General features: G+C 40.8%; 1 protein-coding gene across 9 annotated transcripts in view; it reads right to left on the bottom strand.

Annotated features, from left to right (window-relative positions):
* si:ch211-1e14.1 (UPF0606 protein KIAA1549) overlaps positions 1-14,431 on the bottom strand; it is a 29,557-nt gene extending 15,126 nt beyond the window's left edge. For all 9 annotated transcript variants that reach the window (XR_009768563.1, XM_061676813.1, XM_061676814.1 and 6 more), the window contains exons 1-8: positions 14,193-14,431; positions 4,912-6,936; positions 4,645-4,733; positions 4,132-4,291; positions 3,899-4,029; positions 2,956-3,145; positions 2,745-2,804; positions 2,479-2,624 (exon numbers count right to left, since the gene is read on the bottom strand). Coding sequence is in view for 8 of the 9 variants with exons in the window: in XM_061676813.1 (XP_061532797.1) it covers positions 2,479-2,624; positions 2,745-2,804; positions 2,956-3,145; positions 3,899-4,029; positions 4,132-4,291; positions 4,645-4,733; positions 4,912-6,936; positions 14,193-14,325 (2,934 nt within the window). In the remaining variant the exon portion in view is untranslated. The remainder of the gene's footprint in view (positions 1-2,478; positions 2,625-2,744; positions 2,805-2,955; positions 3,146-3,898; positions 4,030-4,131; positions 4,292-4,644; positions 4,734-4,911; positions 6,937-14,192) is intronic.
* Between the last annotated feature and the right edge of the window lie 1,301 nt (positions 14,432-15,732).

Here is a 15,732-nt window from a genome sequence, read left to right as displayed (position 1 = left end):
TATAGTCACAGGGAAGCTGGAGCCTATCCCATAATGACTTAAGAAGAGAAGTATAGGGTGTACACAGATTGATTGGCTTATTTTGCCAAACAGAGCTTAACCTGAACCCCCTCGTTGTAAGGTTAGCAGTTGCATTCCGCCACTGGGTGACCTCTCATTTTTGTGTTTCTTATGGCCTGAAGTTGAGCGAGGGCTTTTTATACAGCTAGCGGTGATAACACGTTCCTGCTCCACAAAGACTGCTCAAGGGATCTGAAGACAGTTCAGGCACAATGGAGGGCCTGCAAGAAAAGATGGCCAGTGCAGCTCGTGTAGCCTTGGGCAGTTCGTTCCATTCAATGTTCAAAGTATGCTGATTTATCACAAGCCAATGTTCATTTTCTGAGTGAGCCAGTGCAAAGTTCAATTCACAGTTCATAATTCAAAACTGTGAACTAAGTTCACTGTTCCAAAAATGAACAACTGCATAGTTCCCCCCCCCCCTCAATACATTGCTGCAGGCCATTACCCTTAAGATATTGGCATTTCCCCATTGTTGCCACCCATTTGTTGCCACAGTAGTAGCCAGCTGTAGCTTTCACCCTACAGTCTCAAAAACATGAGGAAATAGGTGTTGCTTCAATGGGATTTTTTCCAAATGAGAAATTAAAACAAAAAAAGAGGACTGTAATCCTTAATGTGCTAACAAAAACACAATCTGAGGTTAAGAACCTGGTTGGGTAGAAAACTAAGGATATACCTCAAAGTGTATATTCATTATTCAACATGCAAAACATTCCTCCATCCATTTTTTATCCTCACTCGGGTCGCGGGCGTGCTGGAGCCTATCCCAGCTGACTCTGAGCGAGCGGCGGGGAACACCCTGAACTGGTCACCAGCCAATCGCAGGACACATACAGAAAAAAAAGCACCCACACTCACATTCACACCTACGGACAATGAAGAGTCTTCAATTATAGCTGCTGCTCATAGCACTGCTCTGAGATGCATGCAAGTGCGGCTTCGCTATTCCCCCCTTTCTCCGGTACGCGCCGCACTTTGATGACGCATGCGGCCGTGCGACTGTTGGTGGCTGGCCAAACAAGGCGTTCGTTTATCCCCCTACATATGAAGGCTCGTTCACAGTGGGTTTAGCCAGGTTTTCTCCTGGAAGTCTAAAGAAAACCTGGTACTCTATTGACCAAAAATGTCCTGGCATTCACAAACCGTTCACAGATGCCAGAATGAGCGCGTTCTCAATAATTCATCAAGCAGATATACACTACATTCAGTTCACGTTCACTCAAAATAAGAATGAGTTTATGAACTTTCATTCATTGAATTCGTTCAGGTACAACACTGATCATATGACTTTTTCCTTGTATTTTACTAATCTTGTGTTAAGTGGGTTGAGGACATATGTGCTTACATAGATGCATGTGAAGAAGGAAAAAAAATCACCGAAGTAAAGTCAAGTAATCCCATTGGAAGAGATGCTTAAAAAATGTGTTACAAAAAAAAGAAAGAAGCAAAATCCAAACAAGGCCTCCTCAGTAGCAGCATGTCTTTGGGGAAGGTAGGAAAATAAGCACATAATAAGCTCTTTATACAGAAAAAAAAAATCCATATTCATGACTGTAAAAACACAAAAGGAAGGGAAATGCTACAGACCAGAATTAGAGATGAAATGATACAAGGAGATAAGCACAGTATACTTATCACTGCTCCTGCAGTGCTTTCTGTTTTTATGACACAGCAAGACAGAAAGGTCTGGCACAGTTAGGTTGCTACTCAGCCAGGAAAACACTTATCATTCTGGTAACCTTTCAGTTTAAGAACTTTCTGTCTTGCATTTCCCTTTTCTCTGCTGGCTAAATCTTTTACCAAACACTAATATCTGGATCTCTGGATGTCTACCCTCTCAAAAACAGAGACAATCTCTTCATCATGTCAAACATGACGTAAGCATAGAGAGAGAGAAACAATGAATAATAATTGATCTGATTTTTGCAGCTCACAGGAAGCATCACGAAGAGCTACGGAGAAGAAAAGGAACAACACGTCATGCACTTGTGGTCTGAATGGCTCGCCTCTGGGCCGAATGGGATGCTGTTGCCATGGGGACATGGCCCCATCTTGCTCCATGTGAGGCTGATGAGCAGGTGCAGGGGAAACCCACAAAAGCTAGAGCCTGATTAGTAAAGCAGCAAGGCTTTCAGTGGTAACACGAACACTGAAAAGCCCAATAATAGGCCCACAGTACACACTTGGTAGCGAGGTAGTTAGACTTGCATCGGGCAATGGTGATTAGCAAATGGCACAACAAGGACATTTTTTTCAATGTTGAGTCATCTGTTTACAAACAGACGCATGTGCAAGGGTTCATATTGTGAAAAGCTAAATAAGTCGGTAGCACCATAATGTTCTGCATATAGTTACTGAACTTTAATACTAGAACCGTCGCCGGCACTTGAAAAATGCAGTATGTACACAGGGTACCTGAACGCTGCTGTTGCCAACATTAGTGGCTCTCTTGACACGTCTGACTAATCCCAAGGCCTCCCCAAGTAACATGGCCACCCTGCGCTCGATTTTCGCTTGAAAGGTCCTCTGGCCCACTTCACTGTCCAGCACTCCCAAGAGAACTAGATGGATGAAAAGCAGAACTAAGAAATGCAGCATAATGTACACTTTTTGTTTACACAAGAGTTGCCATAATTGATTAGCTGCATAGTAGATCATCACGATTAACTGTAACATCTTACCTGTTCTCACCCAGGAGGACCGAAGGAACTGGCTTGTGTTTAACTTTGGATAATGAAACGCTTTTGATGAGAACACACACACACACACACACAAAAAATCATACTGTCATGACATTGTTCCAGCCACCATAGAAAGGTCAAAGAAGAGAGCTCACTGTGCTATACAGTTAGATGGAAAAGTGCTATTATATTGAAAAACTATGAGACTTACGCTCGGCAATCTGCAGGACAGGGAAGCCCATGTAATAGCTAAATTCCACCTTGGTGAGCTTCATAAGAGCAATGCTGATCTCTGACCCCGTTAGATAACCCTGGGGGCTGCGCACAGTAAAGGTGATGTCCACTGGATACCTCCCCAGTCGTTGCTCATTTTTAGGAACAGCCATGGTAATATTGATAATCTGTAGAGCAATTTGACAAGCATGTTCAATTTATGAGGTGTACAGGGCAAAGTCATGTTCGGCTTTACTTTCATAGAAAATCTGGTCTCTCTCTGAAAGAGTTAACCTTCAGTTAATCGAAAGTAGGGCATACAATTGGGCAGTTTTGCCCAGGGCATTCTTACTTAGTTATTCATGAAATGTTTCCATGCTGCAACTAATTCCTAAACCAATCATAATATACAATATATAACAACTACATGACTGGGTGAAACAAAATTCTACACAGGCCTAACTTAGTACCGATCCAAACAAGTCCTTTATTAACAAAAAGCACGCTTCTATAATCCTCAAAAACTGGGGCATGAATAAAAAGAGTACACAGATTTAGCTGGATATACTCTAAGTAGTAGACATGAATCGAAACTTTAACTTTATGAACGAATGAGGCATTGACTTGGTATTAAGCCCGCACCATTGCACAGAAGTCAACCATGTGGACCACTGTACTACCAACAGCCCCTGTAAAAGTAACACTAAGATCATTTTAAAGAGCTCTTAAATACATTCCAGTTCATTCAGGAAAAAGTAAAAACTTTGACAATTATTCATCATTAATTGTGATTAAACAATTTTGCTCGCAAAGAACAACGTCAACACGCAGTAGAGCAAACAGCTGTTTCTTTGAGGCAAGATTCTCACTACTGTAATGAACTTTTGACATCAAAGTGCAAAGTGACAGTTGATGTTTCCCCACCATTGCAGTCCACTTACTTGCACTGTAAAATTGGTTGACGCCTGGGAGCGCTGACGCACTTCTGCAAAGGCCATGGTCAAACCTCGCTCAATGCTCTCGCTGAAGTTGCAAAACCGTACATCTATGTGACTGGGAACAAACTGCAGCACTGCACATAGGGAGAATAAAAAGGAACGTAAACACAGTATGAAAGCAAAATAGTATGATGAAAAATATATATAATATTTGAATCATTGAAAAGCTAATTTACCTGTGTGAACTTTGTATTTATTGTCTCGTGTCATCCAGTAGGCCGATACAGACAGGAAGCGGCGTCCTGACCTTTGTATGGCGTTGATGACCGATATGGCCGTGTACACAACAGGATCAGATACGACCCGAAATACAAACTGTGGTGGTGGCTCTATAACCTTAACATACAAAGCAATTAATGTTATACTTTTGTAACATTTGCTCGGGGTAGTCGGTACAGGACTCAAGGAGTTATGTGCGTAAAAATGCGTAACTGTACAGTGGTATCTCGACTTATGGGTTTTTGAAGATACAAGCCGTTGCTTGGCCGATTTTTTTGTCTTGAGTTTCGAGCTAAAATATGACTTACGAGCGCGAAATGGTGTCAGCACGCTAAATGGATTATTGGCATTTCAATTCATTCCAATAAGTGGTCATGGAACAAATTAAACGCATAGGTCAAGGCACCACTGTATTTGTCATATAAAGGCAATAAAGCATCTTTCTAACTCCACAGTAGAAAGCAGTGTACCTGTAACTCAACCGATTTGTTGAATTCTCGTTTCAGGATCTCTCCGACTTGAGATTTGGCATATCCAACTTTGGCCCCGGAGGGCAAACCTTTACATTAAAGCATAAAGTCAGGTGTATATAAATATTTGTTTTCATAATCTTGCATGGGGGTTCACATACTGTATAGCCTTCAAAAATCAATTTAGAAATGCCATCAAGTGTCATGAATAACACAAAGTCTAGGTGAGACCCAGTGCACCATAATATGGAGAACAAAATGCCTTACCTATTTGAATTAAATACTCAGGCTTCTCAAGGTTGCAGAGGTACTGTCTGGATGTCAGAGTTGTAGTCTGCCACTCACCACCCATGACAGGGGTAACGGCAGTTTGATGAGAACTTGTGTTGGCATTTGGAGATGCGGTTATGGGTGCGATGGCATCAGCTTCACTGTTGGTTGGGATCAAGGTCATTGTGGCTGGGTTGCCAAATTCCTCTTTCGTCACTCCCTCATCACCCAACACAACAGGGGGGATCAAAGTACCATTGGCTGAGACGGAGGTGATATTGAATGCCTGTTCAGTTGTAGCACGAGGATGCTCAGTAGGGCCAGAGGTGAAGGCTGTTGTTGCAGTGTCGACTGAAGTAGGGTGTATGGTAGTACTTAGTGGGAAGACCTCTGTGACAAACCAGTGGACATCCGTCAGGGAGAAGGAAGACATTATACCATCTGGCAAAAAATCTGTAGGGCTGGGTAGTATAACTACAGATCTGTGCAGGCCAACAGTATGAGTACCTGCAGACCAATCTGTGGTTGACATACGAGTGGCCCAGATGGCGGAAGAAGGGTCAAGAAAGGGTGTTGTGACTACTGAATGGTCCAGAAAAGGCTTTGAGCTATTGAAAATCTCTGTTGTTCTTATTATAGTTGTTTCACCATGAGGCTCAACGCCTGACAAATCATTATCGGAGATATCCTCTGTCACTTTTACATTATTGGTGATGCTGCTGGTGGGCATGATGCCTGAAGAACTGATAGAGAGCATACTGACATTGCCTCTTTGGTCACTTTCACTCCCTGAACCAGAGTTCTCCTTAGTCAGCTGTGTGGTGTAATATTCCAAGCTGTTCATGTCAGGTAAGAGGACATCGGTTGGTTGAATGCTATAAGTATCTGACCAATCTATACTGTCTGATGCTTCTACTAGTTCACTGCTAATTGTGGGAGTAAGTTCCAGTGTGTGATCTATTGTGGAGTGAACTGGGGAAAGAGAAGAGGGATCCATTGGTGTCAGAGGTGAATGCGTTGAATACACTATGATCAGGCTTGAAGATGGCAGGATATGAAGTTGATGCAAAGAAGAAAGGGATGTGACTAGCCGGGAGGGAAAGGCTGTATCGTAATGTTCTCTATAGTCCTCTTGATCGTATGTGTCGGGAACCTTGGTGACCAGGGAGTAGTCCTCTTCTTCTGGACTTAAGAATGCCATTGTCTCCAAATAATCTCCACTCCCCCAGTCAAAGTCTACAGTATTTTTGGGGTAGAAGTCCTGTGGCGCAGCCTCTGTTGTTTCAGATGAAGGTGAAGTAAGGTGAGGGCCGATGAACGGCACACGGTAGCTAGGGGATAAAATCTCATGTGGATTGGGAAAAATGTTCACTAGTTTATTCTTTGGCATTAGGGAACCACTTGGGCGCAACTGGTTCCCATATTGAATTATACTTGGACCATTTGTAGGGTCTAGTAAGACTTGATCTAAAATATATGCTTCGTCTGATGGATTATCACTGAAATAAAGTGGGTCAGTAGGTTGGTCAGGCAGGGAGGTCACTGTTGGAAGTTTTTTTTCCATCTCACTGCTTCGAATATCTTCAGCTTCTTTTGTTAAACTAAGCCGTGGCGCTGTTGACCTTTCAAAAGCAGAATGCTTTGATGTATTTAACTGAGGCTGCATCTGAGATATTGAAGGAGTTTGCAAGAGGAGAATTGCTTGTTTTGCAGAATTGATCTGAGCCAGCCTCCAGTCTATGGAATGTTTATATTCCTCTAATTGTGTAAAAGATCCCAAAACAAGTTGAGATGGATGTAATGATGGAGTATAAAGAGGCGGTGATTCTTTTGCATCGAGGTCACTTAGTGTGAAGGATTCACGGTGGGGTTGCGGATTGAGTGGTTGAGTGCCATGTGTGTCTTGGTTCTCAAAGGTGGTAGCGATAAAGGTTGGCAAGGGTGATAGTGATGGCCTTGTTGGACTCAAAACATTTCCAAGAAATCCCTTGGCGTGGTGTGTTGAGGCTAATAGAGACTCATCTACAAAGAAGCAAGGAGAAGATTATGTTTAACATTGAGTGAGGTTAGCTCCATAGCTAAAGTTAGAGGTAGAACACCATTTCATCATTTTTTTCCGTCACGTGTATGTGATACATATAGCTCTAGAAAGAGAAAACTATAAAGTGTTGGTTTCTCAGTGCTGCAGTCTTTTCAAATCAGTGGGTTCAAGTCCAAGTGAAGTCACGGGTCACTGCTGTTCAAGTCAAGTTGCAAGTCTTAACTATTGTCAAGATGAGTCTAAAGTAATCAAATTCAGAACTTGAGTCCGTGTCATGTGACTCGAGTCCACAACTGTAGTCGGAAAACTTAGCTCTCAGTACGCGAGCAGCTCTCTCTGAGCAAACACATTTTGCATGCACGCACATGACCATGGCCAATCAGAGGGGGGTCCCGCCCTTCACTATTTCTGATCGATTTAGAGACCAAGATGGGTTTAATGTGCGTCTGCTTTCAAAGTCGCGGACTGGGCGCACTGTTGCGAAATAAGGGTGCACTGGTCGCACTCTAGAGCCCTGAATACCCATGACCAAATGTAGTGCACCATTTGATAATTAATCCTGATAGTTGTGAGAATGCTACTGTGAATCTAAAGACAGGGAAAAGGATACAGAGGAAATGGTTGGCACGTTAAAGATGCACTCTTTTTAGTCCCTTGGTAGTCAAAGGCTGAGGACACAGTGACTACCCATTTTGGTAAATGCATTAAATAACTGTTTAGTTAAACCACTATCGTGCCCACTTGGGTTTCGAAATGAAATCTTAGGATTTATGGTCAACGGTTTATATCCTAACATGGCATTGAGCGTTCTTGGACCAAGATTCTGACATGAAAAAATAAATAAGCTTGTTTACATTTCTGTTGTATCTTGAGTAGGAATGAAGCAATTTACCGATAAACCCGTGGTAAAGTTTAAAATGCTTATTATTTTATATTGTAATTACCGTATCATTAATACTGTATTGACCGTCTTCACGTGTAAACCGTTCTGTCACTTGCTCCCTTTTTGTTCATATTTATTTCGGCAATATTGTGATAAAACTGATAACAAGAATTTTCGTATCTATAATTGTGATTTTAAATTTGAATATGTTCCATCTTTAATCTTGAGCAGTACTGAACTGTAAAATGTGCTTCCCAGGCGCACACCCATACAGCCTGATAGTGTTGTGCTGTTCAGCACACATTCTCATACATCCCATAATGAAGCACATGCTTAAAAATCTGGCACAGTCTCATTAGTTTGACAACACTAAAGAATTGATGCCATGGAATATAATTTATTCATGGTGTGATAAATTACAGGCTAATGAGATTGTATTTCCATACATCTGGTCTTGAGCCTTCATGCGTCTCTCTGACTTGTTGTTATGCATTTGCTCCATGCAAATAGCATGGAGCAAACGTTCCATTTGGTCAAATAAACAAGTTTGGTAGTCAACAATCTTCTGCAATAGTGTTATTTATTTTTATTGTCACTATAAAAAGATATAAATGTTTTCCAGCAAGATGAGACTCACAAATGTATGTCAATACCAGCAGTTATAGGTAAGGAGTTCTGAGTAGATTGTGTGCCTTTATACCTCACAAGATTAATTTGTGGATCATTTTCAGCAATCAATATTACAAAAGGTCCGCTTGTCTCTCATGTGTGCCCAACCCTAAAAGCTAACTGGATAATGCTTGGATGTAGACAGTACTGGTGACGTCTAGGGTTGAATCAATACCCTCCCATCCCTCAGTGCTCTTGGGGATCAATTGGGCCAACAGAAAAAGAACCAACTTAATCTGAATCAGTATCAGAGAGAAATACAGTATTTGGCCAGATCAGAGGTGGCAGCAGTGGCTGAACACTGTGATAAGGACAGTGAATGTGTTTCTGTCTCCAGCTGCCTTAATGACAAAGGGTGACTGAAATAGTTACCTGTAGAAAGTATGAGAATGCTCATTTTGGGAGTGAGCTAAAAATAATAATGATTAAAATAAACCAACACCAAAATGATCATAGGAACTTGTGCTACATCACACATACACGGATATGAGCTCATTACTGGACAATAATGCACTTGAGCACAAAATTCTGCTATTTTGGGAATGATCAACAGCAGTGGTTCTCAAAGTGTGGTACAAGTACCACTTATGTTATGCGGGCGCCCTCCTTCGGTTCGTGAAAGAATCACTGAAATAAAAATGTTCAAACTGTACAGTGGCTTGAACGCTTTCTTAATCCAATATACATTTGTTGATTGCAGTTCATGTATTTAACTTTTAGGGACAATACTTTTGTACCTCATTTTTTATGTTTATTTAAGTACAATTCTTAACGTTAATGTGCAATACATATGAATTGAGTCATTGTTTAAGTACGGTTTTTTTGGGTGTTTTTTGAATGAAGTAAAAGACCTTGCAAAGATGCTGGTTGAAGCTGGTAAGAGTGTCACAGTGAAACAAGTACTGTACCGAGATGGACTGAAAGGCCACTGCTCGGAAGAAGCAATTACTCCAAAGAAACATAAAAAGCCAGATTACAGTTTGTAAATGCACACAGTGACAAAGATCTTAATGTTTGACATGTCCTGTGATTTGACAAAATGTAACTGTTTGGCCATAATGAACATTCTTACGTTCGCAGGAAAATGAGGGAAACTTGCAAGCCTGAGAACGCCATCCCGACTTTGAAATATGGGGGTGGCAGCATCATGCTGTGGGGCTGAATTTCTACAGGAGAGACTGGTGCGCTCCACAAAATAGATGGCATCGTGAGGGAAAAACATTACTGTATGTGGAAATATTGAAGCAACAGCTCAAGACATCAGCCAGAAAGTTAAAGCTTGGGTGGGAATGGGTCATCCAAACGGACAATGACCTCAAGGGTCCTGCCAAATTGTTTACAAACTGGCTTAAGGATAACAAAGTCAATGTTTTGGAGTAGCCATCAAAAAAGCCCTTGAAAATGTGGGGGCCTACAAACTTTGCTCCGTTACACCAGTTCTGTCAGCAGCAATGGGTCAAAATTCCTGCCAACTATTGTGGGAAACTTGTGGAAGGATATCCAAAATGTTTGTGCTGTGAGTCGTGTGACGTGATATGCACGAAGCTGAGAGAGAGAAAAAAAAACAACAACAAAAAACACAATTGGTGTGGCGGAGCTCGCCTCCAATCCATATGCAGTAAAGAATGAGACTTTGTGTGAACCAATGCTTTTATATATACATATATAATATCATGTATTGCTTGTTCGGTAATTTCATGTGGAAATGTGCACACGTGCCATTGAAAACGAGTTTGTGAAGTTCATTGGTACATGGGTTTATTAAAGCCCGGCTAAAAAAGGGTGGTGTTACGTCAGACAAACAAATCATGAAAGTGACTCGCTGTGGCGGAGACCGCTGACAGGAAAAAGGTGAAGGTCACTTCTTTCGTGAGATGTAGGCTATAAGTTAATTTGATGCATGCTAATAGTTGGAGACGGATTGCTAATGGTTTGTGCACAGTCTAATGCTAATCTCATATAGATTCATTGTTTGTGTTTTCATCTTTTTATGGCAAGCTACTGGGTAACTATTAAATAAGCCGCTAATTGAAGTTTCTATTTTGCACTTACCGTGGACATGTATGTCTTTAATAGACATAGCTAAGACATTAACTTTAGAAACGTTGCACTTTCAAGGTGAAAAGTCCCCGTTTTAGTTTGTAAGGTGTGATGAGTCAGTTGAGCCTTTCAAGATTTCCAGATGGATGTGAAAATGTACTGTATGTTAATACAAAATGATTTCTAAATAAGTTGTTTTTATAAAAGGTGTGTGTACAGTATATATATATATATATATATATATATAGTTTATAATTGACTGTGGTCTGAAATTTGCAATTGTAAATGAAAACACCGATTCATAACGTTGTTGAAGTTTTTGTTATGACATTTGAGGTTTTCATCAAGGTAATTATCAATAAATGTGAATATTATTCCAAATGTAGTTGTAATTATGTGCACTCAAAATAAAAATGGTCAAAAATTGATTTGTTATTTATTTATAGCGTATAAGGCCACGGATATACTGTTCCGGCCCACTTGAGATCAAATTGGGGTGCATGTGGCCCGTGAACTAAAATGAGCTTGAAACTCCTGCAGTGTAGTGTCTATATATACACTGTATATCTTTGCACTTTAAATTATATGTAATGGACAAATTTGGAAATGACAAACTGGAAGTCGACCAGCATCAAATAACTGATTGTTTGACATTGGAGTGCCTCATTGTTTTTCTTTCTTTTTCACATGTAGAACGCAAATACCAAAATGTAAGACTATTGTTAACGTTAAAACATTTTTAAGACTTTTGAACCCTGTGGTCTGTGGCATCCATGTCTGTAATGTGAGATCAGTAATAACCAGTGGAGAGTTTAGTGGGGAGTGGGGTGCCCCTGTGATAAGCCCCCCACATGTAAAATTGGTTGCATCCACTTAGTCTGTGAGTCCGGATTCTCTTCGAAGTGCAAACACGTAACATGAGAAGCCCAGAGGAGTGAGTCACTCCGCATCCTCCTACACTACCTCAATTGTCAGTAACTCTCAGGCTCGTCCTGTTTACTGGTTACAATTAAGGAATCCCTTTGGACGAAACTGTCAATACGCATCACCTTGCCAGTCATTTAGGAAGCATACTTTTTTTCATGTCCCAAACAAAGTGTAATTATCGAGAATTGCTCAAAAGGGCAAAGCTGAAGACTTAAACACAACAACTGATAATCAGTTGCAGTTCATCAGAGCACGTTAAGATGCGCTCAGCACAGTACGCCTGCCCCGCTGCGTTGCACATGTTCACTGAGATGAAATGAAAAGCACTATTTTATTCATAATGTGACGTCATGCTGAAAAGCGCCACCACACAATCTACAAACATGACAATTCACCATAAAACCTTATATCTAGTAATGATAATAATCCTATTATCAAGAGCATCTGATGTCATTGACCCAGGATAAGAGCAGCTTTCACTGCTATAACCAGAGCCAAGCACCAATTTGTGTAGGTTACGAGCCAGGAAAAGACTGCTAGACACTGATTCCTTCTGGCCCGGTGAGTGCTAGAGGCTCTTGAGTTTGGTTCTGGATGGGTTCTAGCCATTGATCTGACATTGGCCCCCTGCGCGAATGAATAACGAATGGCCATGTTGTCATCGCACACGGATCCTATTTCACTGAACTGGTAATTAGCTTGGTCTTCCCTGGCCTGCAGCTCTGTGGGCTGAACTAGCCAGTCACTGTGCAAAGATAAGCCAGTGGTCTTGTTTGAAAATGTCTTTTAGTTGCAATGTAAAGCAAATCATTTTGCAGGATTTTTGTATGTGCGGAACACATGTCTCAGTTTTCTTTAAACCATGTGTACATTCGGGTGCTTGATATATTACATACATTTTCTCCATTTGTCAATCAAAGGTTTGTTGAATTTGAACTGACTTCATTATGGGAAACAAATTGTTATTTTATTGTATACATTTACATTATAATAAACAACTGGATGGCATTTGGTGGGGTATAAATTCTGGTTTCATATGACTATTTATTATTGGCTTAAAATGTTCTGCCTGTTGCAGAAGACACTGCAGTGATACAATGATATGTTGCTCGAACAAAGAGTTCTTAAAATGACACTGGTCGATACCAAATGGGAAGGAATGGTTTGATGTCTGTCCACACAATAGTAAGGCAGTCGTTTCTGCTCTCTGTGGGAGAACAGTCTGAAAAGGGCGTTTTCATTTTGAAACCAAAAGCATGTATGTATTAGATGCTTTGCCATAAGAATAAATATGCCAATTGTCAACCTCAGCCTACTGGTAGATGTAACGATAAGTCTTTTACACAGACTTAAAGGATAATAATCTCAAAACTATCCAATTATATACTGTAGTACGGACATCTTTAAATGGATATAGTACATGACCAGTCAAAGCCCAAACCAAAAACAGGATCATGAGGGTTTAGCAACAAAATCATGGAAATATACAAAAGAATTTGACACAATTTGACTTTATGATATTCTTATATTTATATACAGCTCTACATAAAGTGGTGGCGCACATACTGTAAACACCAAGAAAACCTACAGTACGCTTACATTTGTTCACATTTGTCTTCCAACAGCAAATTGAAACAGAAATGATTTCCAATTCATTAAAAAAAAAAAAACACTTAAAGGTCCGGTATTTTGGCCTCTATAGAGTGACACTCTAATATGGACTTAGTATAAGTGTCAATTTCATAAATAAAAAATGTCTTTGGACTCTGGAAAGAATATTCCAAATATGTTTTTTTAAATTTTGTTTTTAAAGTGTACCAAATAAAAGGTCAATTAGCATCACAGAAAAGAGTGTGGTCAACCTTGGAGCTCCCACTATATATATATATATATATATATATATAAAGGGAAGAATGCTGAGCGTTCTGATTAACAAATAAAACTCCAAACTAAGATGTTATTGCATAAACATGTTTTGGGTTCACCAATTCTCCACTTCCTGATAGCCAGCCAGTCACTATAATCCTATTAGCACATAATATCATGGGTTTATGACTGCCTTTAGCTGGTTCTCTTAACTAGGCAATGTGTAGGGGGATGGGTGTTAGTGAACCACTGTCACCATTTCTAAAAGTAAGCCTGGGGAAAACAACCACCAAATGCATCGATTTAAACCCTTTCACTAATTACTGGAAAGTAGCTAACTTTGCACCCAGTGCAACGATTGCACCACTTTTGAATCATCATCCTTTATGAAGGTCTTGAAGCAGTCACCAGTGTAAAAATTATGAAGAGTTGCTAAAAACACACTATAAAAGTACAGTATATGGAATTTTCATGAGTCTCTATGACCAATGTCACACGCCCCCCCCCCCCCCCCCCGTCCCCCCCTCCATTTACATGAACGGATAGATTTTCCTTTTAAACACTATATTTTCAATTTATTGGATTTTATTGTTCCAACACTGGTATTGAAAAATGATTTCAGAACATTCAGCAAGATTCTAAAGTTCTCTGAAAAATACAATGTAAAAAATATATTTATATATTCAGTGTTGCTAATTTAAGCATACATCATGTTTATTTTACTATTGGGGTTTACAGTATATTGTATTTAGGAGAGAAGCTGGGGGGGTTAGGAACAGGTGCCTTGCTCAAGGGCACCTCGGCAGTGGTATTTGCCAACACGATGCGCCTCGGGGACAGGCGCTCCCTTACCTGCAACAGGTGAGTCCGCGGCTATCACGTTGATCAACAGGGTCATCCCCAGAACCGCTGTGCCGGGACCACGGGCGGCCATGTGGGTCTTGACCACTGCCACCAAACCCACAAAGGAGACTAATCCTGCCATTATACGCTGGCGGTTAGGTCAAGGCATTTCAAGCAGTTCTAAAAAGAAGATTCATCCAAAGGGACAGGCCTGCGTCTGAGTCTTCTTCTGCCAGAACATGTGCAGGGCCTTTGCTGGATGGGAAAGAAACAAAGTGCAACTTGAAAGATCAACTCCTTGTTGTCTGGACCACTCTTTCCATATTTACATCATCTACAGCCAAGACAGCATTGGGTTTCATCAGGATTTTATTCTTTGCCACTTGGCCCAAATGTGTATCAAAAGGGCAAAAGCTAATACTACGCAGCATACAACCTCTTGTATTTAAATCATGTTATGCACGTGCCATCGGTCTTTTTCTGATTTTTTGATTTTTTGATTTTAGGTTCTGTGCACACACTTTGGACATTAGGCCGAAACGTCAACAATACACCCAGTCATAATGACCTATACCTAGCTAAACGTGGTCAAATATGACCAAAAAGTGGCACATGGGGCACATTGCTTGCTCCCATCGTGACACTACGGTTCCAGTCTCGCTCTCTGCCTGCCCAACATCCCTTCTCGCCACCAGCACAAGCTAACAAACATTCAAGACAACAACATGTGCCCAAACAAAAATATCCATCGTGACTACTGAAGATCAAAGAAAACAAACGATTTTTTTCCTTTTCTTTTTTTCCACCCCCCATTAGGCAGCTCATAAGTGCGCATGCAGACTTACCAAAAAAAAAAAACCCCACGGTGAAAAACTCAATGAAATCCGTTGTCTATGTGAGGGAAAATTGAATTACAAGAAGCAAAAAGTAGCCATGGGGGCATCGGCGTGCTAAGCTGCCTATGTCAAAGTTGACGAAATCCAAAAAACCAACATGTTGGTCGCCTGCATCATTTTGACACTAGCGACTGCAGTTACCGTCAAGGATTGGGTTGGCCCCGCCTCCCGATTGCTCTGATTTGTCAACAAACCAGTCAACGCTGGCTTTTATTGGCTGAGCTACCCGTTTGTCAAAACCTTTTTTTTTTTTTTTTTTTCCCCCCCTCACACAAGGTTGGTCATTTGAGACAAGCGTCTGCGGCTTCCACGGCAACGTCGTCGATAGTAAATGATGCGCAAAACACACATAGCGGGACAGAGAGACGTTTATGCCAGACTTTTTTCCCCAAAATGTTCACCTAGTCAATAATTTCATTTAACAATAAGCTGCTTACCTGACAACACTTGTACTTACCTATTCAAGTGTCACGTTTTATATTGATAGTTATGTTGCTTGTTGACATAAAAACAACAACAACAACAACAAAAAACGCATTAATTCATCCACCTGTGAACTGACGTCACCCTGTCAAGAAACAAAAATCACTCGTCAAGTCACCTGACGTATTGTGCATCTCGTCTTGGTGCACGTATCCACCTAGCGGTAGAGT

This window comes from Phycodurus eques, chromosome 5 (genome assembly GCF_024500275.1).
Source record: "Phycodurus eques isolate BA_2022a chromosome 5, UOR_Pequ_1.1, whole genome shotgun sequence".
NCBI classification, from domain to species: Eukaryota; Metazoa; Chordata; class Actinopteri; order Syngnathiformes; family Syngnathidae; genus Phycodurus; species Phycodurus eques.
This window is presented reverse-complemented; position numbering and strand designations above follow the sequence as displayed.